This window comes from Dromiciops gliroides, chromosome 4 (assembly GCF_019393635.1).
Source record: "Dromiciops gliroides isolate mDroGli1 chromosome 4, mDroGli1.pri, whole genome shotgun sequence".
NCBI classification, from domain to species: Eukaryota; Metazoa; Chordata; class Mammalia; order Microbiotheria; family Microbiotheriidae; genus Dromiciops; species Dromiciops gliroides.
In genome coordinates, this window is record NC_057864.1 from 386113291 (window position 1) to 386138368 (window position 25078).

Consider the following 25078-nt stretch of genomic DNA (forward strand, 5'->3'; position numbering starts at 1 on the left):
GAGGCTGCCTAGAGTGGGAACCGAATGCACGGTTTTGCAGATTTACTAATTTCTGCCCTGCCCAGAAGAAGGGGTGGGGTGCGGTGCGTTGGCGGGCGGGGCACAGTGTCAGTGTCTCCAAATGAGCTCAGAACTTGACTTACCACCCAAGGGGTGAGAGAAGAGAGGAGGGGAAAGAAAACTGCAGCAGAGGAGCTCAGTGGTCCGGGACCAGGGCCTGGACAAGGAGGGAGGGGCCAAGGGGCTGTCTCCTCCCCCAACCGGCCCCTTCCCCGCCCCGTTGAGGGTGCTTTATAAAGCAGAAGGTTCCGGGTCCTGTGACTCAAGTCAGGTGGTAAGTAAGGAGCTGGGGTGGGAGTGGAAAGTTGTCCCGAGAAAGTTGAAAGCTTTAGAACAGAGTTCTGCACTGCGCGCCCGGCGGGGGAGCTGTGTGCGCTCTGGTCTGGATCGGGAAACAGGAGGTTCCCGGAGGGTACCCTGGACTGGGGGCTCCGAGCGGCGGCGGAGATGGCTGGTGGGGCGTCTGGGGAGCCCGGCCCGGGGACGGCTGCGGGCACCGCGGTGCCCGAGACCCAGGAGCACCTCTTCAAAGTGCTCGTTATCGGCGAACTTGGGGTTGGCAAGACGAGCATCATCAAGAGATACGTGCACCAGCTCTTTTCCCAGCACTACCGGGCCACCATCGGGGTGGACTTCGCTCTCAAAGTCCTCAACTGGGACAGCAAGACCCTGGTCCGGCTGCAGCTCTGGGATATTGCAGGTAAGGGATGGGGGACCCTACCAGGGTCCTCCCTCCTCCACCCCCAACTACTGACCTCCTGGGCTTCCTTTAAGTCCCAACTAAAATCCCACCTCCTACAGGAAGCCTTCCCCAGCCCCTCTTAATTCCCTTGCCTTCACTGTTAATTCTTATTTATCCTGTATATAGCTTTCTTAATATATATTTGTTTGCATATTATCTCTTCCATTATATTGTAAGCTCCATGAGGGCAAGCACTGTCTTTTGCCTCTTTTTTTTTTTTATCCCCCAGCGCTCAGTACTGTGTTTGGCGAATAGAAAGTGCCTAATAAATGTGTATTGATTGATTATGGATTAATTGATTGTCTGAAGTACTTCCCCTCAGGGAAAATCAGCTTGGTTGGGGGCATCCACTGCGGACTTGGACCCAGAAGGGAGTTGGCTGCAGATGTTCAGTTTTCCAAGTTTTGAAATTAAAAGACTTTAATTAATGCTTGATATAGCGGCCTGGGGTCTGGAAGACCTAGGTTCAAATTCTGAGCTTGGCACATACTGCCCGTGTGACCCTGGGCACTTAAAATCACTTAAGTCACTTAACCTTAGCGCCTAAGTCAGTTCTCTAAGACAAAAGTTGCAGCCCTAGTGCTCAGTGAACTGCCTTGATAGAGTTTTCTCACTGGGTGTTCACGGTGCGAAGGAAATCATAAATACAATCCTTTTCTCCTCCCCACCCCCAACAATAAATAAATAAATAAAAATCAATGCTGAGTTTCTATATCCCTAGGAGTCTTATTAGTCGATAAAACGACAATAATCACAGGTCGGTAGGGAAGCACCACACTTTTAATATACTGAAACTTCACCTTTTTCAAATGGGAATCAGTCAAATCGCCATGCCAAGTATACCCATCTTCCTGCCAGGTACGAGGTAGAAGAAGGAAACAGTAAATAGAGTACTTTAAGATACCTGTTGACTGGCAGTTGACCAGTACAGGATCAGCAGCAAATCGATAGTCATCTGGCCCTTTTAAATAGCAATTCTTCACAAATTTAGAAAAACTGGGTGACAATTGAGTATTTAATGGGATTTTAAAATGTGCCAGGCAGGAACGATAACTGAAGAGAGGGAAATGCAGGCTTCCTTGAGGGCTGTGACTGTCTTCCATTTTCATTACATTTACATCCTCTTTTCCTGGTTCATTGCCCGTAACAGAACAGCTAATCAATAAAGTTCCTAAAGTGTCTCCTTTTTACCAGGCATTTTGCCATGCACTGGGAATATAAAAGGAGGCAAAAGACAGTCCCTGCCCTCAAGGGGCTTACCTGTTTAAATATGTTCAGAGACACTCTTGGTAGAATAGGTTGGTTGGATTTTTAATTTTAATTTTTTTTTATTTTTGAAGGAGCAGGAGGCAAGAACAAATAACTTTAAATTTAATCTAACTCTAAGTCACACAATTTGAATGTATAGAGTGCTCTAAAGTGAACTTTTGGGGGTTGAAGTGGTGCAGGAATTCTTTTCAGAAGTTATATTTTGGGGGCAGCTAGGTGGCACAGTGGATAGAGCGCTGGCTCTGGAGTCAGTGTACCTGAGTTCAAATCCAACCTCAGACACTTAACACTTATTAGCTGTGTGACCTTGGGCAAGTCACTTAACCCCAATCGCCTCACTAAAAAAAAAAAAAGGAAGAAGAAGTTATATTTTGGGGGGAGGGTAAACATTTTTTATATGCACATTAACACTTAACAACAGGAAAGAACTGGAGATTGATAGAGTTGAGTGGGTCTTTATCTGTCAATTGCTGTGCCATCTTACTCATAGAAATAAGTAAACTGAGGCCCATAGAGATAATTTTTCCAAGGTTACACAGCTAACTACAGCAACAACTTCAGGCCCCTGCCCTGTATGGTTTAAGAGTCTGAGCCTAAAGATACTTTTTGTTAAAGAAACATTTTCTTTTTTTTTTAAATCTTGGTTATAGAAACATTTGTATAAATTGTGCTTTGCTTAGAGTCAGTCAATGATTAAGGTGAAATGAAGTTTCCAGACCTTGGCTCAGCCTTCCTGTCAGTGGCTTTTCTGAAGCCATCGGTTGAAGAGTCGTCTTTGTAAGCCAGATATTTCTCTTTTGAAACACTTCCTGTGATTGCACAGAACATGGATGCCCAGAACTCAATAACTGCCTTGCTTCCTAACAAAATCTGGCCTTTTAAATGATGCTTCAGCATGTGACTGTCATTCTTTTTGAGGCTTCTTTTCAATTGTGGTCTTCTGTCTAATGGAATTTAAACTTGTTGATTGACCCTTTTTAGAAGTAAAATTGGGAAGCCTTCCTTTACCACTATTGGGAGTAACTTTAGCATACATAACTAGATTTTTTTTTAAAAGTGGTATAGTCCCAGAGTGCTGGACTTGGATTCTGAAACACTTGAGCTTGATTTCTGAGTTTGAACTAGCACAAGGCACTTAGTGTCTCTCAGCCTCGGTTTCTTCAAGTGCAAAATGGGGATAGTCATAGAACCTACCTCCCAGGATTATTGTAAGGATCAAATGAAATAAAATGAAAAGTACTAAACAAATGCTAGCTGTTATTAAGGTTCATAGTATATTGCTCATATTTGAAAAGAGATACATAGTAGGCCTTCAGTGATCCATACCAAGCTTTAAGGTGTCTTCCTTCAATATTATTAACCTGAGGTGGAGGAGGCTAAATTTTAATCAGACTTGAAATTGAATCTTAAGGACAGTCCTTAAAAATCAATAAACTTGAACTTTGTTGGAAAGGAAAGCAGGTTTTCAGTTATATTTTAAGTGGAAAAATGGAAATAGCAGGCGATACAGTTGTGCCATATTGGCTACTGTTAATATGGGCCATACCTACTTTAATTTAGTTTTGTTCTATCAATTAATTAAAAAGCAATAGCTTTCTATGGGTCAGACACTGTGGTAGTGATACTAATGAGAAAGTGGGACAGTCCTGCCCCTGAGATGCTTGGATCCATTGAGACTGATAGGTGTGTGTGTGTGTGTGTGTGTGTGTGTGTGTGTGTGTGTGTGTGTGTATGCACTTTAAAGTGAGGCACTCAGTTGCTTGCAAGGTAATGGAGAAGCAAAAGTTACTGGGACCCGGGGCAGCTAGGTGGCACAATGGATAGAGCACCGGCCCTGGATTCAGGAGGACCTGAGTTCAAATCTGGCCTCAGACACTTGACACTTACTAGCTGTGTGACCCTGGGCAAGTCACTTAACCCCCATTGCCCTGCAAAAAAAAACAAAAACAAAACTTACTGGAACCCAAGACATTTTGTACTAAATCACTTGACTACAGGCCACTTGAATGGAGTAGTAATAATGGCTCCCATTTATGTAGTTCTTTAAGGATCTCAAAGCACTTTTTCCACTAAGGCCCTTCCTGTAGGCTGTCCAAGTAATAGTTCATTTGTGCAGATGGGTGGTGACTTCACAAGTGAAGGGACTTCCCTATGGTTATACTCATTGAGTATCAGAGGAAGGGTTTGCACCCAGGTCCCTTAATAGCCAAGTCCTGAGCTCTTCCTGCTGTGTCAGATTATACCTGGGACTCCTCAAGTTTTGAATTTTGGGCCCCTGTGGTGTATGAAGCAGATGCTTGATTGATTCCCTCAAAAGAAGTGTGGATTGGATTGCAAAAGGGTAGGTAGGTGGAGTCTGCCACGGAAACAGTGACTAATCTACAGAAGGGGGCAGTGGGACTAGTTTTGGAGTTTCCTACGATCTAGGTCTTTTGGGGGGAGAGGGGGGATTTTTTTTAACGAAATCAAGTGGCAAGAAGCTTTTTTGTCTTTGAAAGCTTTAATGCTGAGTGGCAGAGCTTCAGCATTTAATATTTTCTGTAAACTATCAGAGCTGATTAATCTGAACTCCTGTGAAAGAAGGCAGGAAAGAATTTGGGTAAACAAAGTTATGAGTCATTCTGATATGAATCCTGTAAATTCTTCCCCACTGCATCCAAAAGAGCCTAGATTTATAATGTAAATTTAAATCCCCTGTTAGGCTGTTGCTGTACCTTACATTTTATTTGAGGTCTTTATTCCCCACAAGGTAAGAGCTATCCACTCCATAGGATATAGAGAGGTTCTTTATTTTCCCCAGCAAAATTGTTTATTCTATGGAATTCAGTCTGCCAAGAGAGCAATTGACTATTGCTAAATAGATATCCAGTTGCCGAAAACACTACTAGCCTTTAACAGTTTGGGCAGAGAATATTGGTGTGGAATTTTAAAGTGAGGACAGTGTTTTTGCTGTAGAAACATGGGCAGTGTCTACACCACAAAATAATTTCTCACTAGATAGGTTAATCCATTCAGCACATAGCCTGTAGAGAGATTCTTAAGCCTGAGGGTACTTTATCTTGAAGGGGGGTGAGCTTATAGGGATGCCCACTAAATTAAGATGGTATAAGATGTGCTTTATAGACCAAAAAGCCCAATTAATCATTTCTTGCTGCTTCCTTATTTACAAGAAATAGAATTTAGCTTACTGTTCAATCAGTCAGCAAGTATTTATTAAACACCTGCTTACATGTCAGGTAATGAGGTTAAAAAGACACCAAATGAAGTTTTATTGGGAAAGAACACATACATATATAAGTATATGCACAATAAATAGAAACCTTTGTGCTAGGGAGGGAGGGTGGGTGCTGGCAGTCAGGCAGAGGACAGATCAGGAAAGATTGCATGTAGAAGGTGATGCATGGGGTGAGTCTTGAAATGAGGGCTTCTTAATGCAAGAGTGAGGAGGGAAGTACATTCTAGATAAAGGGGCATGGATGTGAGAGATGGAAGGTTGCCTGTGAGGAAAAGAGAAAAGGCCAATTTTGCCAGTTGATGGGAGTAATCTTTAATGAGATTGGAAAGAGAGGTTGGGACCAAATTGTGGAGAAGTTCCACAGCAAAACAGAAAAGTTTGTATTTGACCCTAGCATTAATAGCATTTGTTGAATAGGAGAGTGACCTTGTCAGATCTGTGCTTAAGAAAAATCACTGTGGTAGCTGGAGAATGGATTGAAGAGGTGAAGGGAGGACGTGAGGTAGACCAATCAGAACACCATTGCAGTAGTACACTGAGGAAGTGTCATTACCTGTGTAAAGAAAAAGGGTCAGATTGGAAAAAAATTATAAAAGATGGGAAGTGGAGGTGGGGTTAACTTTTGTGAGATATGTGTGTGTGTGTGTGTTTGTGCACACAAACGGAGTAAGAAATATATTAATGAAATGTAAAAGTACATATATCTCAATTATTTTGGGGTGACTAAATCATGACCTTTTTTAAAAATATTCCCATAAGTATGTTAAAAATAGCCTTGCATTTCTATCAATTTCCTTAGCATTTATCTAACAACATGTCAAATTCTTTGCTAAGTTTCTGTACCAGTCTTTTGTGTTCCCTAGTCTTAACACTACAGATTTTCCTGTATAATGAATTTTCTACCCAACTTCAATGTTAGACTTGAAGAGCAAATATGAAATATTGCCTTTTCAATTTTGAATTGTCTCAAGGATTAGATTGAGGCATGGTCTTATATGTTTGTTTCTGGCTAGTTATTATGCTTATGAATCTTCTAGGAAAAAAGCCTTTGTGGCCTAAAGCAAATAGAACATTATGGTGTCTGGCCTACCACCTTTCATCTCTTTAAGGTATAATGCAACTAACTGGACTCTGGCCATGATTCTAGTAGATTGAGCCAACACCCATTGGCCAAGTATTTGAATGTGTGTGGTTTTTGTTGTTTTATTTTTTAGCTTGAATGTTTTTACACAGACCATTATAACATGATTTCTTCATTGAGTCATAGAAACTGGTGTTTGTATTTGTAGAGAAGAAGGAACTTGGAGTCAGATGACCTGGTTTAAAATTCTGACTCTGCTATTTATTAGCTGTACATGTTTGTGCAATTCACTTAACCTCTGTGGGTCCCAGTCAGCTCATCTATAAAACAGGAGTGATAAAATCTGCACCCAGAAGAAGTGAGGAAAGGGATATATAAATGAGTTACTTAATTTTTCTCTACTATCCTTCCATGCCCCTGATCTCAGCCATTCCTGCCTTGTCAGAATTTCTTAGAGCTGAAAGGGACCTTAGAGTTCCAACTCCCACATTTTATAGATGTGGAAACGGAGGGCAAACAAATGAAGAATTTCCCCTGAATCATAAGCTAAGTTAATGGAAGCCGTAGATTTAGAACCCACATCTTTTGACTTCCAGGCCTACAAAGAAGAGTTTTAATTCACATGTTAATTAGCCAGTCTACAGCTTGGTGGCAGTGTCCAGAGGTTTTGCAAGCTTTGATTTACATAAAGCTGTTGATTTTCTTTTACTTTCCATCCATCCAACAGATTTTATATTGATCTTTCTACTAACAAACATTTATTACCTTCTGGTTGTTGATCTAGTATAATATAATTGAGAGACTGTAGACCAATCGTGGGAAAATTACCTGCTTACCTAAAGGTAACTGAGTGATTTGCTAGTTAATTGTTGTTAGAGACCACCTTAAAATGTTACCTTATGGACTAATTCATAGGTTGGGGCAAGCATTGTTCCTGATAAGAACCAGATTCTACTTTCATAGCTCACATTGGATGGATGGATGGGGGGGGGGTGGGTACATAGCTAGATGATAGATCGATAGGTAGGTAGGTAGGTAGATAGGTAAATAGATATACATATATACACATACACATGTAGGTATGTGCATATGTATATTTGAACACACACAAATACATATTAATGAATACATGCACATACACATGCATGTGTATGTATGTATATGTAGATATATGTATATACGTGTGTATACACACACACACACATATAAAAATGAATAAAGAAACCTCAAGAGCAAGCCAGTTACTCATACAGGCCTGAGACTATATGTGGGGGGGGGGCAGTTGGGGTTAAGTGACTTGCCTAGGGTCACACAGCTAGTAAGTGTCAAGTATCTTTCAACTCAAGTCCTCCTGACTTCCAGGGCTGGTGCTCTTTCCACCGTGCCACCTAGCTACCCCAGAATACGTTACATCTTCAAACAATTTTGGATTTAAATTTTAGCATTCTTTGGTGCCTAGCATTCTTTTAAAAGAAGGAGTTCTGTGCATCTTCAATCATGGCAAAAATCAAGGCCAGGCATCTTCGTGGGAAGAAGAAGGAGGAGCTACTTAAACAAATGATTTAAAGGTGGAACTTTCCCAATTGAGAGTGGCTAAGGTCACTGGAGGAACTGCATCCAACCTATCTAAGATCTGAGTTGTCCGAAAATCTATTGCCCGAGTCCTAGCTGTCATCAACCAGACACAGGAAATTCTATAAGGGAAAGAAATACAAGTCCCTGGACCTTCGGCCCAAGAAGACCCGCCATGCGCCACAGGCTTAATAAGGACGAGGAAAGCCTGAAGACCAAAAAACAGCAGAGGAAGGAACGCCTGTACCCTCTTCGGGAATTTGCTGTTAAGGCATAATTTATAGAAGTGCTAAATAAATAAAAAGACAAATTGTTATCAAAATAAAAGAAGGGGTTTCTTAAACTGGGGCCCAGGATCTTTATTAAAAAAAATATTTTGATGACTGTATTTCAGTATGAACGTTTTCCTCTGTAGATCTATTATGCATTTTATGCATTTGCAAACATTCCTAGAAAGATCCCGTATGCTTCATCAGACTGCGAGAAGGGTCTGTGACTCAGAAGAGGTTAACAAGCCCTCTTCCAAAAGCAAAATGTTCAGGAGCACTTTGAGGAAGTTGTCTTTAGAGCTATGTTTGCAGAACTCTTCTGATGTGGAGGAGAATTTGAAAGCTTTATATTGTGTGGTTCCTAGGCCGCCTCCTGAAAGTAGCAAAGAATACGCCTTCACATCCAATCAGTAAACTTAGGGAAAGTGGGAGAGAGTGGGTTGAAGCTGACAACTGGGTTGAAGTGTTACAATGCTACTAATATAGAAATTCTGTGTTGAATTATGAAAAGCCAAGGTGCAGGGATGACCTCAGGGAAAGGGGTTTTTGTTTGTTTTTAAATAGAAGATGATACAAGCAGTTTTGAGATGGTAGTTTTGGCCTTTGATTAAATGATTAATTTTGCAGAAAGGAAGCCATATTATATTGCCCAGAATGCTATGCAGTTATATCCTCTTTATGCTACTTTTCTGGGAAAGTAAATGACCATCAAGAAATTTATTAGATATTCATATAAAAAGAGGAGAAACATCCTTTTCTTCTTCCTATATCAATAGTCCAAGACTATGTTAAATGATGACCCTGTGAAACTTTTTTACCCCACTCAAGACTATAAAATGCTGAAATTCCTGCTATGGTATTACTGGATACTAGTTAAATATATTGGATGGCATCAGGTGTAACAATCGGAATGACGCCACCTGCTGGAGACTTACTGTAGAAGAGTTCCGCCCATGAAGCAAAGGTCTTTGAGGGCAAGACCAGGAGTCTTTTCTTGGGCATCAGGAAGTGACGTTGGCTAGTGAGAGGAAGAAGGAAGGGACTAGCGCTCTGTCTCGCTCTCTTCCCTTTGGACTCTGGTGGAGAGCGGAGCTAGAAATGTGCTCTCCCTTTAATAGATAGATGAATGTAGGCCTTTCTCTCTCTCTTTACCAAATTCTTATTCTCCTTAATAAATGCTTAAAAGTCTAACTCTTGCTAAAGCTTATAATTTATTGGCGACCACTCATTAGATTTTAGTCAGTCTAGCCAGAATTTTAGCCCTTAACACAGGGAACTGAGGTTCAAATCATAGCAGTGATACTTAATAGTTGTGTGAACTCGGGCAAGTCACTTAACCTCTAGCCTCAGTTTCTTTATCTGTAAATTAGGGATAATATTTTCACCATCTACTGACAGGTTTACTGTGAGAATTAAATGAGAAGAAAGGTCAAGTATCTATAAAAACTCTAATATGGGAATTTGGTTCAGCTGAGTAAAGATAACTTCCTGCAACTGTTCAGATTCTGTCTGTGGGGATGGTGGGGGTGTGAAAGGGAGCAGTGGGATCTTCCTTAGTAAATGCCTCTGTTGGTCATTATTTGGGTTTTTATGGCTCAGAGTGAATGTAAATAGCAATTGTTTCTGATGGGGCCAGAAACTCTGAACATCTTTTCCTCCCAGATTGATTTTTTTTTTTTGAGTAGGTAAAAGAAGCTGTTGTTTGCTTCATTTCTTACTGAGCTTTAATCACTGAATGGATGTCTTTTCTGACAAACTGAGTCTTGGGAAAGACCTTAGTTTAAAAAGGCCAAGGTTGGGGGCGGCTAGGTGGCACAGTGGATAAAGCACCAACCCTGGATTCAGGAGTACCTGAGTTTAAATCCAGCCTCAGACACTTGACACTTACTAGCTGTGTGACCCTGGGCAAGTCACTTAACCCCCATTTCCACGCAAAAAAAGGCCAAGGTCTCCCACTCCATCCAGGGCCATCTCCTAATCTATATCTTGCCACTGGACACAGAGAGATTGAGGCTGGTGACTTTGTACAGCCCTGCCTCACTTAAATTTAATTCACTTGCAAGTCATAACATCACCTTCCTGATGTCATTGGTCCTCTTTGAGAATGAAGGACAAACAACAACAAATTAACATATAAATGTGAGCTATGAGAATAGAATTTGGTAATTTGCCAGAAGAGTAGTTAATGTTTATCATGACCACCTATCCCTTCAGGGAACCCCAAAAGATGCTTCATGGAACTCTAAAATTTACAGTTTAAAAGCTACCATTAAAGTACACTCATTACATTGCTATTGAAAAACAGGTTTAAAAGAACAAAAATGTTTTCAAAGTTTGGGTTTTTATTCCCATTAACCCATTTATGACAGAGTCATTGACTGCTTTTTTGCATATGATGAAAGGGGAAAAAAAGACCAAGTTTTCTGGACTGAAGAATGCTAGAAGGGAAGAGATGTACGAAGAGGTTGGGATCCAATTTGTGAAAGACTTCCACAGCTCAGTAGGAGAGTTGGTATTTTATTCTAACAGTAGCAGTCACTTTAGTTTGTGGAATGTGGGAAGTGACAGATCTTTGCTCAAGGAAAATCACTTTGGTAGTATAAGGACAGTTTTAAAATGGCATGTCTAGACCTTGCTTTCACTCGTTCAACAAACTCTTATTGAACGTCTGCTCTACAGGAGAACTGTGGAGAAAACATCATGGTAGCCAGACATTAATAAGACATATGCCTCCTGCCCTCAAGGAGCTGCCAAACTAACACGAGAGAAGATGAATATAAATAGCCAGTTCTACCAGGTATTGACACATGCTCTGAACATCACTGTGATGAAGAAATCAGGAAAAGATCTCCATAGCATGCCATTCTCTCCTTGAATTTTTTATGGTGTGTAAAGTATCTGACATCTAAAACTCAGAGCCAGCCCATTGTCAAGTCCTCTCCTTTTTTTTGAACGTCTTCATTATTGTCACTCTGTTCTTTGTCTTCCCTTTTTTCAGCTAGTTGCCTTTTTTTGTTTAGTGGGTTGGTTTATATATGTGTGTGTGTACACACACACACACACACACACACACACACACACACACATTTGTGTCTGATTCTTTATGACTCCATCATTTGGGGTTTTCTTGGCAAAGATACTGGAGTAGTTTGCCATTTCTTTCTCCAGCTCATTTTATAGATAAGAAAAGTGAGGCTAACAGGGTTTAGTGAGTTGCCCAGGTTGACACAGCTAGTAAGTGTTTGAGGCTGAATTTGAGCATAGGTCTTCCTGACTACATGCTGGGCACTCTATCCATTGCACCTAGAGGTGGCTAAATAAATCTTAGTGAGAGCACTGAATGATGAGTCAGAAAATTTGTCTTCTCCATCATAGTTCTAGGATTTTCTCAGTATGTGATCTTTGACAAGTAATTCTACTTCACTGGGCCTCCTTTTCCAGGTCTGTAAAAATGGGTTGGGGGGGCAGCTAGGTGGTGCAGTGGATGGAGCACCGGCACTGGAGTCAGGAGTACCTGAGTTCAAATCTGGCCTCAGACACTTAACACTTACTAGCTGTGTGACCCTGGGCAAGTCACTTAACCCCAGTTGCCTCACTAAAAAAAAAAAAATGGGTTGGACTAGACAGTCTCTAAGGTTCTTTCGAGCTCTGAAAGCAAATGATATATCAGCCTTTGCATTTTTGATTCCAATTCTCTTATTTTCTTCCTTTTGGGAGATTTTAACTTATTTTTTTTCAGTTAACAAAATCCACTTTTTTCCTCCCACTTCTTATTCTGCCTGACATTGAAGAATAGAGGGAGGAAGGAAGGAAGGAAGGAAGGAAGGAAGGAAGGAAGGAAGGAAGGAAGGAAGGAAGGAAGGAAGGAAGGAAGAATGGATGGATGGAAGGAATTATGGAAGAAAGGAAGGAAAGAAGGAAGAAAGAAAGGAAGAAGGAAAGGAGGGAAGAAGGAAGGAAGAAAGGAAGAAGGAAAGAAGGAAAGAAAGAAGCTTTTACAATAAGTGTGCATAGTCAAATAAAACATTCTTACGTTGGCCATGATCAGGAAACATGCCTCAGTCCACATCCTGAGCCTGTCACTTCTTCTTTGGGAGATGGGTTGCCTATTTTGTCATGATCCCTCTAGAATTGCCAGATCCCAGTTCTCCCAGCATATTCTCATATCTACACTTTTGCTTTATTTTCTACAAGTCTGTACAAGTTATAATATCCTTAATTCTACAAAATTATAATACCCTTTACCTTCCTCTTTCCAATCTCTATTCCTCCCCAAGTCTTTCCTGCCCTTCTCCCCCACACTTTGTTGTTGTTGAGTTGTTTCAGTCGTGTCTGACTCTTTGTGACAGTATTTTCTTGGCAAAGATACTGAAGTAGGTTTGCCGTTTTCTTCTCCATCTTATTTTACAGATGAGAAAGCTGAGGCAAACAGGGTTAAGTGACTTGCCCAGGGTCACACAGATAGTAAGTGGCTGGATTTGAACTCAGGAAGATGAGTCTTCCTGATTCCAGGCCTAGTGCTCTATCCACTGTGCCACCTAGCTGCCCCCTCCCTCATATACAAACCCAGCAATCTTTTCTTCTGTAATGGAAGGAGAATACAATTTTGAACTCTAAAAACTGGTACTTCTTCAACCAGAGTAAGCTGGTTATAAACTGTAAGGCCTCCTACCAACTGACCCATTCCCCCCCCCCCCCAGCCACCGTGCTAGTCCTGTAACTGAACAACTGCCCCATCCCCCACAAGTTCCTGTTTCCAAGCCCTTACACATATCACTTATTAACAATGCTACTGCTGCTTCCTTGCATGCTTTACTGTGTGAGCATGGCTTGTTGGATATACTGGGTGTGTTTGGCTTCCCAGTATGAGAAGTCTGTACCCCTGTTACTCATAGGGTGTGAGAAGCCTCTTGTCAGCTTTTATTTGCAGTCATCAACAAGTAAATCCCTCCGAAGATTGTGACTTTGGACACAATAACTAAGGCAATAACTCAGTTTCCTTCCCCTTTCTAGTCATATTCTTCAAATCCAGTTTTCCTTCCACATTCAGCCCGAAAGACATAAATAGTTGAATATGGAGGAATTTAGGTCATGTTCCAAAGGTCACAAAATCTGACTCCCTCAAATCAATAACAAACAATCCAGAATGGATTGATCTAAGGCTAGAATTGTATAATGTTGAGGCCTGCCTTGATGAGAGAACAATAATAATAACAGTAATAATAATAGCTCACATTTAGATAGCATTGATAACATGCTAGGCTAAGTCTTAGCTTTACAAATATTATCTTAGTTGAACCTCACAATAGTTCTGTGAGATAGGTGCTGCTATTATTCCCATTTTACAATTGAGAAAACTGAGGCAAAGACTAAGTGACTTGCCTAAGTCACAGAGTCAATAAGTGTCTGAGGCCAGATTTGAACTCATCTTCCTGACTCTAGGTCCTGTACTTTATCCACTGTGCCATCTAGCTCCCTAACTCTTCAGGCCTCAGTCAGATTCAGGTGGCACAGCTGTTTGATCCTGAGCAAGTTGCTTAATCTCTGTCTGCCTCAGTTTCCTCAGCTGTAAAATGTGGATGATAATAGCAGCCACTTCCTAGGGTTATTATGAGGATAAGATGAGATAATAGTTGCTTAGCACTTAGCACAGTGCCTGGCATATAGTAAGTGCTTAATAAATGGTTGTTCCCTACCCATTTCATTGCAAGTATAATCGAGCTATTAAATGTGTTCATATCTAACCTGAACTGCTACAGTTCAAATAGATAATAATACATTTGTAGGAGGCAAGTTAAAATGGAGGATGGGGCTGTTGCAGGAATTATCTTTTAAATATTCGTGGTAGAATATGAATCCCTTTAAAGACAAAAAAGTTCTTTGGCAAGACTTGCTTTTCTGTCCTGAAAGATAATGGCTTTCCATCTGCTTGATGAGAGGAAAGTTGAAGGCAGTTTATTGGGTGGACACCTGTAAGAATTTGGACGTTATGAAAAAGGCATGGGGGGCAATGAGGTGGCAAAGTAGATAAAACACCAGCCCTGGATTCAGGAGGATCTGAGTTCAAATCTAGATTCAGACACTTGACACTTACTGGATGTGTGTGTGTGACCTGGGTAAGTCACTTAACTTTCATTGCCCTGACCCCCCCCCCCCAAAAAAAAGGCATGGACAGGATAGAATCTGTTCCAATGGAGGGGGCATCCTCACTGATGAGATCCCAAATCCATTGAAATGCCATGATACCTTAAAGCTTAAGACACTTGTTTTCATTCTAACAACCTGTATAATTTTGGTATGCTACATATTTAAGTGTGCTGCTGAATTCAAGTTAATAATAGCTTCATAAAATAGCAATATAATGTCATTTTAAAGTAAGTTTTGGGGGCAGCTAGGTAGAGCACCGGCCCTGGAGTCAGGAGAACTTGAGTTCAAATCTGGCCTCAGACACTTGACACTTACTAGCTGTGTGACCCTAGGCAAGTCACTTAACTCTCATTGCCCCGCAAAAAAACCCCTCAAAAAACAACAAAAAACCCCAAACAAATAAAGTAAGCTTTTATTTATGTCTTTTGTTTTTTTATGTCATCATAGTATCTCCAGTATCCACTATATTGTGTGATATAAGGTATTGCTCTAACCCTATTTTTTGCTGACTCCTTTCCAGCTTCCTCAGCAATTTTTATGAAATAAGAAGTTTTTTCCTACATAATTTACGTTTCCCATTTGATCAAATACTGGCTTATTAAGTTCCATTGTCTAGTCTGTTCCATTGATCTATAGATTGCTCTGCTTTTTAATAAATATCAGGTGGTTTTGATGACTGCTCCTCTAGAGGCAGCTGGTGGCACAGGATAGAGCTCTGAACCTGGAGTTATAATACTTGAGTTCAAATGTGGCCTTAGACACTTAACTAGCTGTGTGACCCTGGGCAAGTCACTTAACTTCTGTTGACCTCAGTTTCCTCAACTAAAAAATGGAGATAGTAATAATGATACTTCACAGAGTTGTTGTGAGGATAAAGTGAGATAATATAAAAAAGCGCTAAGCACAGTGTTTGTGTCTTTCTTCCTTTACAATATAGTTTGAGGCCTAGAAGTGCTAGTCCTCCTTCAGCTCCGTTTCTTTTCATCATTTCCCTTGATATTCTAGAAGTGATATCTTACTAACTTGGTACTTTACAAATAGCAAAACCTATGGAAGGGGGAAGCTTTTCAATATAATCTTTAATATGAGCCCCATGGTCTCTTTTGATATCACGTTTTATTCCCCAGAGTAAATAAAAATGTCTTTAAAAATGAGTACTATACTCTTAGAATATCGAACTGCTAAGCTTTTTAATTCAGAAAACATTCCTGACATATAGTTGCTAATAATGTTTGTACTGACTACAGACCATATTAAACTATTAGAAGATATTCCTACCCATAGAATTTAAAGCAATATTTAAATACTTTAAAATGTTTAAATCCTAATTAAGAAATGATTTATAGTGGTCTGATCATCTCAGTTTAGAATAATTCGATCAAAATATATATGTTTATATGTTATATATAATTTGATCAAACTATATACCTAATTATATATAATATACTTTGATCAAATTATATGTATATTATGAAATAACTGTGGTCTGATCAGCCTGGTTTAGAATAATTTGATCAAATTATATGTATAACAAATTTTATAGATATTTATATTTATTATATATAATTGGATCAGATTATATATCAAATTATATATAATATACTTTGATCAAGTTATATGTATGTATGTATATGGTATTATGAAATGACTTATGTATGTGTTCAAAGGGTCTTTTTAAATTATAGATTCTAGTACCTTACTAGGGAGTGAGACTTGCCAGGATATAGTTCTCAAAATCTCCTCTGAAACATTCAAATTGGAGAGTAAGATTATATTACATCCAGCATTGATCAGGGGACAGTCTGCTCTTATTCTAAATGAAGTATCCTTTAAAAAAAATTTACCTTACTTTTAATTTATAAAACAAAAGAAGCATTTCTATAACAGTATAATAACAAATACGGTTACACATGAAACTGCAAATCTTTTATGTCCAACTTGCTATTCCTTTTAGATATTTAATAAAGTTATTGTATAAATTTCTTTTTCCCCTTGTGTTTGTGTGTGTGTGTGTGTGTGTATATATATACATATATATATACACAAATATATATACATAAATATGCACATGCATATATATGCATAATTATATATGTATGTGTATGTGTATATAAACATCATTCTATAATACTTCTATTTATCAGTCCTTTCTTTGGATGCAGATAGTATCTTCCTTCATATGTACTTTTTAGTTAATTTAGGTATTTATAATAGTCAAAGTGATGTATTCACTCCTTGGAATTAAAGATATTACTATTAAATCTAAAAAAAATCCAATTATCTTAATCCAGGCTGATCAGACCACTATAAGTCATTTCATAATTAGGATTTAAACATTTTAAAGTATTTAAATATTGGTTTAAACTCTATGGGTAGAAATTTCTTCTACTACTTTAATATGGCCCATGCCTGACACAAACCTTTCTTTCATTTTTTTCTTCCCTTCTTTCTCTTTCTTCTTTCCTTCCTTCCTTCCTTCCTTCCTTCTTTACTAGTAATAGGAACACTCTCTGTCTCTCCTCTCTCTCCTTCCCTCCTTCCCTCCCTCCCTCCCTGTCTTTCTTCTTCTCCAAAGTACCAAGGATACAAGTTTCTGGAGGAGGAGGTAGGCAGTACTCAGGTCAGTACCATGTTATTTAGTATAGTATTTCAGCCATTATTTAAGAGTTCTAGTTTTAAGGCAAAGTAAGATGCCCTGCTCATTTGGAGGAGGGGGAAGTGTTATTTTAAGCAGCCACTGGGGAGTACTGAAGTGTCAACACAAGCTTCTAGTGCTTGCTTTTGATGCTTGCTAGCTAGCTTACTGGTTTTTTTAATACTATATTCCTTGTTTCTAGAATGTGACTAAGCATATTTCCTTCTTCCTCACTGACCTGCAAATATCACTGACCATTTTCGAGTACCCAGCTAAAATAGGTGACATGTGGACTTGATATTTTAAATTGTATTTCTTGAGCAATGACAGTGTTCCAAACATGAAAAATTAGGGCAGAAGGCCCCCGGCTTCTGATCAAAGGGTTCCCTTGGTTTTGTTACTTTGAATGGCTCTGCCTTCTGAAAACATGACTAGCTGCTCTGGTTTGTCTGAGCTAGTTCAGCCAGCCAAATCTCCATATCAAGGTCAAGTTTTAATTTTTCACGCATGTATGCTATTGTGGTTTCTATTCAAACTAAGTATAACCTTCAATGTATTTGTAAACCAAATTAAATTAATTTCTCTTTTAATCAGAAGGGGTTTTCTTTTCTTTTTTAATTTTTTTTTTTTAGTAAGGCAGTTGGGGTTAAGTGACTTGCCCAGGGTCACACAGCTAGTAAGTGTCAAATGTCTGAGGTCACATTTGAACTCAGGTCCTCCTGAATGCAGGGTCAGTGCTTTATCCACTGCACCACCTAGCTGCCCCCAACAAGTATTTCTTAAGGACTTCCATTGTGCTAAGCGTGATAATACAAAGACAAAAAAATGAACTGGTCCCTGTCACAAGACTGTAGAAAGTAGTTTACAGGGAAAGATACTAACAACTGGTGACTGGGACAGTTCTCATGTAAGGGTTATTTTTGAGGTGAGCTTTGAAGACAAGCAGAGATGCATAAGGAAGAAGTAAGTATACTTGGTATACTTGGTATACCATAATAAGACTATGCAGGGGATGGATATACCTTATTCAGAAGAAACAGAATTGGTAAAAGGTGGGGTGGGGTAGCATAAATTAAGATTGTAGACTCACACGAAAATCCAGAACCCAGAGAGAGATAGCAGATGGGTGAAGATCTTCAGAGAGAGAGAGACATAAGTAATTTTGACAGTGGTATATATTATAAACCACCTGAACAGAAAGAAGAAATGGAATTTGAGAAACATCCCAAGCCAGATATAGTAATATAACATAATTAGTACTATTCTGGGTCTGATTATTACTGATAGCGAGAAACCTATTGCTGGGGCAGAAATGATGGGAATCTTGGTGCGAGATGACAGTTCCATCCTAAAGTTTGTATTAGAGGAGAAGAAATATGGGCTTAATATGTCATGTACCCTAGATTTTGGGAAAGTGGATTTCAGAGAGTTCAGAGGAAAAATCCTATGGAGTAAAATATATCAGGGGAAATTTAGCCCAAAAGGCAGATGGGTGTTCTGATGGAATAGAGCTCTGGACCTGGAGTTAGTAAGAATTGAGTTCATATCTGGCAGCAGACCCATGTTAACTGTGTGATCCTAAGCAAGTCACAACCTCTATTTGCCTCACTTCCCTCAGCTATAAAGTAGGGGTAACATTAACATCTACCTCTCAGGGTTATTGTAAAAATCAGATAAGATAATTATTTGTGAAATGCTTGGCACATAATAGGCAATTAATAAATACTTATTTCCTTCCTTTTCAAGAATGGGAGATGTTTTCAACAATAGAATTTTGAAGAGCCAAAAGGAAACAATTCCAGTGAGGAGGAAAAATGAGATTTGTCTGAAGATACCATTGTGGATATACAAGTAACTCGCCCACCAACTTTGAGTTACAAAAAAAAAAAGTATATAGATAGCAAAGAAGTATATAGTTAGCAAAACTAGGTGACAGAGGATGACTCTGAGGCATGTTGATGTGGTCATTTGGGCAGGTAGGTGTCTCAGTGGAGAGAGTACTTCACCTGGAGTCAGGAAGACCCGAGTTCAAAATGTGGCCTCAAATGAAATAATAATTGTAAGACACATAGCACTGTATAAATGTTAGCTAATCTTTTTTATCATCATCATCACCATGTAAAAAGTTTCAGGAATGCTAAAGCTGCGAATAAAGTGAAGTAGAATAGGAAGCAAAAGAGAGAAAAAGGATTGAAAAAGGAACAGGACCTCAATTTGGAGCAAATGGGATGATAACTGACAAGCTACTAAATTCTTATTTTGCTCTGCTATGTAAAGGAAAATGGCCTTTCTATTAAGTGTAACAAACAAAAATGATGGGGACTTGCTACCCAAGATAAGTGAGGAGATAGTAAGAGAATACCTAGCTGCCTCTTATGAATTCAGGTTAACTGGATCAGATGGGCCCTGAAAGAATAGGTTGATGTGATTTAAAAAAAAAAAACAAAACTCAATGTAGTCCAAGATTGGCTTTTTTGACTTCCATATCATGTAACTGACTCATATTGAGCTTGTCAACTGTGTGCCAGACAAAGATGGTTTTTTATGCCTACGTCTAAGACTTTGGATTTATCGCTACTGACTTTTTTAAACAGCCTGATGGTCTAATCTGTCACGACCTTTTATGGATCCTTACCTCATCATCCAGTGTTAGCTGTCTGAGCCCATCAGATTTGCAGATTACATCAAGGCCTTTACCCAAGTAATTGACAAAAATGTTAAAACACAGGGCTGAGCACAGAACCCGAACCCTGGAGTACTTCACAGAATACCTTCTGCCATAACCATGAAGAGAACCATGAACAACCATTGGTTGAGTCAGGCCTTCCAATCCAATGCTGAATCCATCTACTATAGTCAATCCTTCTGTCTCCACCTTTTCTATAAGAATTGCATGAACTGGGGCAGCTAGGTGGCGCAGTGGATAAAGCACCAGCCCTGGAGTCAGGAGTACCTGAGTTCAAATCCGGCCTCAGACACTTACAAGCTGTGTGACCCTGGGCAAGTCACTTAACCCCAATTGCCTCACTAAAAAAAAAAAAAAAAAAGGAATTGCATGAACTACTTTATCAAAAGCTTTGCTAAAATCTAAGTAAACTATACCCATAGCATTGCTCTCATCTACTAGTTTAATAATCCAGGAAAAAAAGAAAGAAATGCTAATCTTGGAATACATTGAGATTTTTATAAAGTATTTAATAATAATAGCTAATGTTTATACATTTTATGCATTTATAATGTTTCTATAACCATTTCAATATTGATGTTATGGCAATATGTTAATATTTATATTTCATATGGATATTTTAATATTTATATTTCATATAGTCAATATTTATATTTGTATAAATGTTTATATTTATAATAAATATTTTTAAAGTTTATACATTTATATAGAGGCATGGTGCAGAGTGCTTTACAATTATTATATTATTTGATCCTCACAACAACCCTGGGAGGTATGTGCAATTATTCTCTCCATCTTACAAATTAGAAAATTTAGGCAGAAGTTAAGTGACTTTTGCCCAGGGTCACACAGTTAAGTGACTGAGGCTGGATTTGAACTCACCTTCCTGACTCCAGACCCACGTCACCTAGCTACCTCTAAGCTAGAGGATCAGAAATAATGGGACAATGGTCTCCCTGTACTCTGCCCTCATTGTTTTTCTGCTGGAGTATTTATGTTTGCTTTTGTTGTTTGACCCTGAGGCAGAACCTGTAGCATCCAGTGGAAGTTACAAAAAGACAAATTTATGCTTTTGTTGGAGAACACTTCCTAACAATTAGAGTTTTTGAAACAGTGAAAGGGGCTGATGTCAGAGGTGATAGGTGCCTCTTCCTTGGAAGTCTTCAAGCAGAGTCTAGACTACCACTTGTCAGAGATTCCTTTTCTTCATATGCCAGTATAGATGACGGCTGAGGTCCCTTTCAGCTGTGGTTATGTGGTTCATATATTGTGAGCTCCAAGAGACTACAGAAGCATCTAATCCAACACATCAGACTGTTCAGATGAAGAAACTAAGGCCCAGAGAGTTCAAATGATCTATCCAACAATAGAAAGGGTCAAAGCAGGAATGTGAACCCAGATCTTTGGACTCCAGACTCTGTAGTATTTCCGCTGTACCTGCCCCAAACTCAAATGTCTGCAGTGTCACCACCGTATGTGAGAGAAACTTACAAATTTAATTCGAATAACTACTGTGAATTTATTAGCAGGTTTGGGGATGTCCTTACATGTGCATGTATAAAGGATGAGCATTGGCTAATTTTTATGTTTTTAAATAAGCATGCTGCTCTTTTGAAAGCTCTACTTGCAAATGTCCTCTTCTGTTGAAGCCTAATTGTGAACTTTTTAGGCATGACACGGTAGTTTTGAGAGACAGAATTTCAGTAAATAATAGGGTCTAAATTTATAAGCAAATGCTAGAAACCCACATCTTCCTGTATAGGGCCCCCTGGAGAGGGCTGAAAGTGTTCAGATAGTGCCTCAAACCAGCGGACTTTCCCATGGTTGTGCAGCCTGCATCTGTGGCAGGAAGTCTAGTATGCCATCTACCATGCCATATTGGCTCTCCAGTTGGCACATAGGCAACAGACAAGCCCCCATCTGTGCTTTGCGTATCCTTGCTGATGTTTGGGAATTTTCACTCTGCTTCCAGTACCTACAGAGGAAGAAATGTCTTAGCGCTCTACAGCATTCCCTTTCCAACACTTTATCTTGCTTTTTTGTTCATTTTTAGTTGGTCACCATTCTTAAGTATAAAAATCGCTCATGTTAAAAATTGTTCACATAAAACATAGCAGTCAAATGAAATAATATTTATAAGGCACTTAGAACCATACTTGGCAGGTAAGAGGAGCTTAATAAATGCTTATTCCCTTCCCAACTCTATCTTGGTACAAAAATATGAAGATGAGTCTTTAGCATTGTCTTTGACAACTTGTAACTCAAACCCTAAATCGACCAAATATTAAAATGCTGTTTTTGGCTGAAAAATGAACGCCATCTTAATTAAAAGATTCTTAAAGTGCCTTGATCTCTGATGGTACTGCTTTAAAGCTATTTCGTCTCTCCCTCCCAAAAAAAGAGCAAGTGATGTTTTTTTTTTTTAAAAATAATACAAGTATTTTGTTATTTTCCAGTTACATATAAAGATAGTTTTTAGCATTTTTATAAGATTTCTAGTTCTATTTTTTTTGTCTCTCTCCCTTCCCTTCACCCCTCCCCAAGACAGAAAGCAATCTGATAAAGGTTAGGTATATACAATCTATAATGTTTGGATTTTTTTGAGGCAGTCAGGGTTAAGTGACTTGCCCAGGGTCACAGTTAATAAGTGTCTGAGTCTAGATTTGAATACAGATCCCCTCTTGATCCCAGGCCCAGGGCTCTATCCACTGTACCACCTAGCTGACCCCAAGTGGTATTTCAAGCAGCAATCATTTCATCTGCTTTTTCAAGTGGCACTGGATTTGGAATTGAAAGAACTAATTTAAAACCCTAGCTCTGCCATGTATTACCTGTATGACCTTGAGCAGTCACTTAACCTCTTTGGGCCTCGGTTTCCTCAAGCATAAAATTGGGAGGGAGGTTGGACTGGATGACCTCCCTTCCATTTCTTAGTGTCTTGCCTGATCCTGGTTGTTTCCTAATGTATTATGATCATTTCATGCCCCTGTTTGTGGATTCTCTCTAATTTCCATGAAGTATAAATTCCTTATTTTGTCACCTAAGACTCACCTCACTGGTTTTCTCAAACTACTTCCCTTCTGTGTACTCAGTGTGTTGCAGCCTAACTGACTAACTCTGCATCTGTGTTTCGTACTCCAAAAATAATAATAGCAAACATTTGAAGCTTTATGGTTTGTACATTTTTATTTTCCTCATTTAGTCTTCACAATAACCCTGTAAGGTAGAGGCAGTTGGTGATGCAGTGATTTGAATGATAGGCCTGGCGCCTGGAAGGTCCAAGTTATACAGATACTTACTACCTGTATAACTGAGGCAAATTAGATTTGCCTCGGTTTCCTCAACTGTAAAATGGGATAATAATAGCACCTACCTCCTGGGGTTATTATAAGGATTAAATGAGACAAAATTTGTCAGGTGCTCTTAAGATCATAGTTCTAAAGGTGAAGATCTATCCTGAGGATATCCAGTCCAACCCTCCTCACTTGGTAAGTGAATAAACTGATACCTTAGAAGTTAGGTGACTTGCTCAAGATCACACAGAGAATAAGCATGAAAGGCAGATTTAAAACCAGGTGCTTTGACTCAGGAGTTAGCTCTTTCCACTATAGCATGCTGGGTTGGGAATTGGGGGTTTTTTTTGTATCATCATAGCCAAGGATTCTATTTGGAAAGGATTTGGTGCTTACCTCCTCTTTTCAGTGATGTAGGGGACAGTTTGTTGCTTATTCTTTCAGATTCCACTGATGTATGAATTAATTTCACAGAATTGATTTCTTTTTCTTTTTAAATTTTTGTTGTAAGGGAGGGAGAATGATATATTTGGAAATAAAGGTGAGGTCAGTCAGTGCTGGAAGACTTAAGTCTTCCAGGGATCTTGGATCTCATCAAGGTTGGAACTCTCTCTAATTATGCGGATGATAATTTTTCTATGCATGGCAGTCCTGTGTGACTCCTGAGTCTTCCTATCAATTTGCCATCGGGCACCTTGTTTGTATTTGTTTTTTATTGTGTGGATTCTAGGGGAGTGTGTTGTCCTTTATTCTCCTACATAACCAGCCCATTTTTCCTGATCCTACATTTTTTTTTTAAGTGAGGCAGTTGGGGTTAAGTGACTTGCCCAGGTTCACACAGCTAGTAAGTGTTAAGTGTCTGAGGCTGGATTTGAACTCAGGTACTCCTGACTCCAGGGCCAGTGCTCTATCCACTGCGCCACCTAGCTGCCCCCTTTTTTAAAAATTTATTTTATTTTATTTTATTTTTTGCAGGGCAATGAGGGTTAAGTGACTTGCCATGGGTCACACAGCTAGTCAGTGTCAAGTGTCTGAGGCTGGATTTGAACTCAGGTCCTCCTGAATCCAGGGCTGGTGCTTTATCCACTGCGCCACCTAACTGTCCTGATCCTACATCTTTTTTTTTTTTTATGTATGAGGTATTTTATTTTTGATCCTACATCTTTTACACTACTTTTGCTGACCAAAGATTTTCCGGCATATTAAGTGACTTTTTAGTTATCACAGTGAGCCTCTTTTGGATTTTTAAAATATTTCTTGGTAGTTCTTCTATGATATTTATCCGTTCCCCATCTTACTTTCCACAAATAACTGGTTTCAGCCTTTCTTCTCTCGTGTAGCCCCCAACTGTAACCCTCAACCTCTCCACTCCCAACAGATAATTTGCCCTCTTGCTTTGCTATTGAAGTCATCATTCAGTTGGGAGCTCCTTCATCTCCTCTCCTCTGGTCTTTAGAACTTCTTAGATGCTCTTCTATCTAGTTTCAGTTGTGCCCCACTCTTCATGAATCCCTTTGGAGTTTTGTTGGCAGAGATACTGCAGTGGTTGGCCATTTCTTTCTCCAGCTCATTTTATGGGAGAGGAAACAGGCAAACAGGGTTAAGTGACTTGCCCAGAGTCACACAACTTGTCTAAGACCAGATTTGAACTCAGAAGGATAAGTTTTCCTGATTCCAAGCCCAGGGCTCCATCCACTGCATCTCCTAGCTGCCCCAAACATCTCTACGTCATCTAAAGTTCCTTCTGTCTGTGTTTTTGACCTCATGTTTTCCTGCCTCTCCTAGAACCTCTTCCCAGCAGGAATCTCATCTCTGTCTACTGGCTCCTTTTCCATCTGTCTGTCAACATGTATAGCTCTCTAAAACCTGGTTTTAAGAAGTCCTTTGGCCTCTTTTCCTGTCCAGTTACAACCCTGTTTCCCCCTTCTCTCACTGGCAATTTTTGAGGGGAAAAGTCTGACTGCTGTGTTTCCTCATCACCTCTTATCTTTTCAACGCCTTTTCACAATGACCTTTTTTTCCTCTTATGACTCTACATCAACCACTGGGGCAGCGGTTACCAAACTACCTCTACTCCATCAAATCTAAT

General features: G+C 39.4%; 1 protein-coding gene and 1 pseudogene across 1 annotated transcript in view; both read left to right on the plus strand.

The window, feature by feature from the left end:
• The first annotated feature begins 331 nt into the window (after positions 1–331).
• RAB32 (RAB32, member RAS oncogene family) overlaps positions 332–25078 on the plus strand; it is a 48961-nt gene continuing 24214 nt past the window's right edge. Inside the window, exon 1 of the mRNA XM_043999286.1 lies at positions 332–760. Within this exon, the coding sequence (XP_043855221.1) occupies positions 508–760 (253 nt within the window). The 5' untranslated portion in view covers positions 332–507. The remainder of the gene's footprint in view (positions 761–25078) is intronic.
• Positions 7885–8236, plus strand: LOC122752484 (annotated as a pseudogene).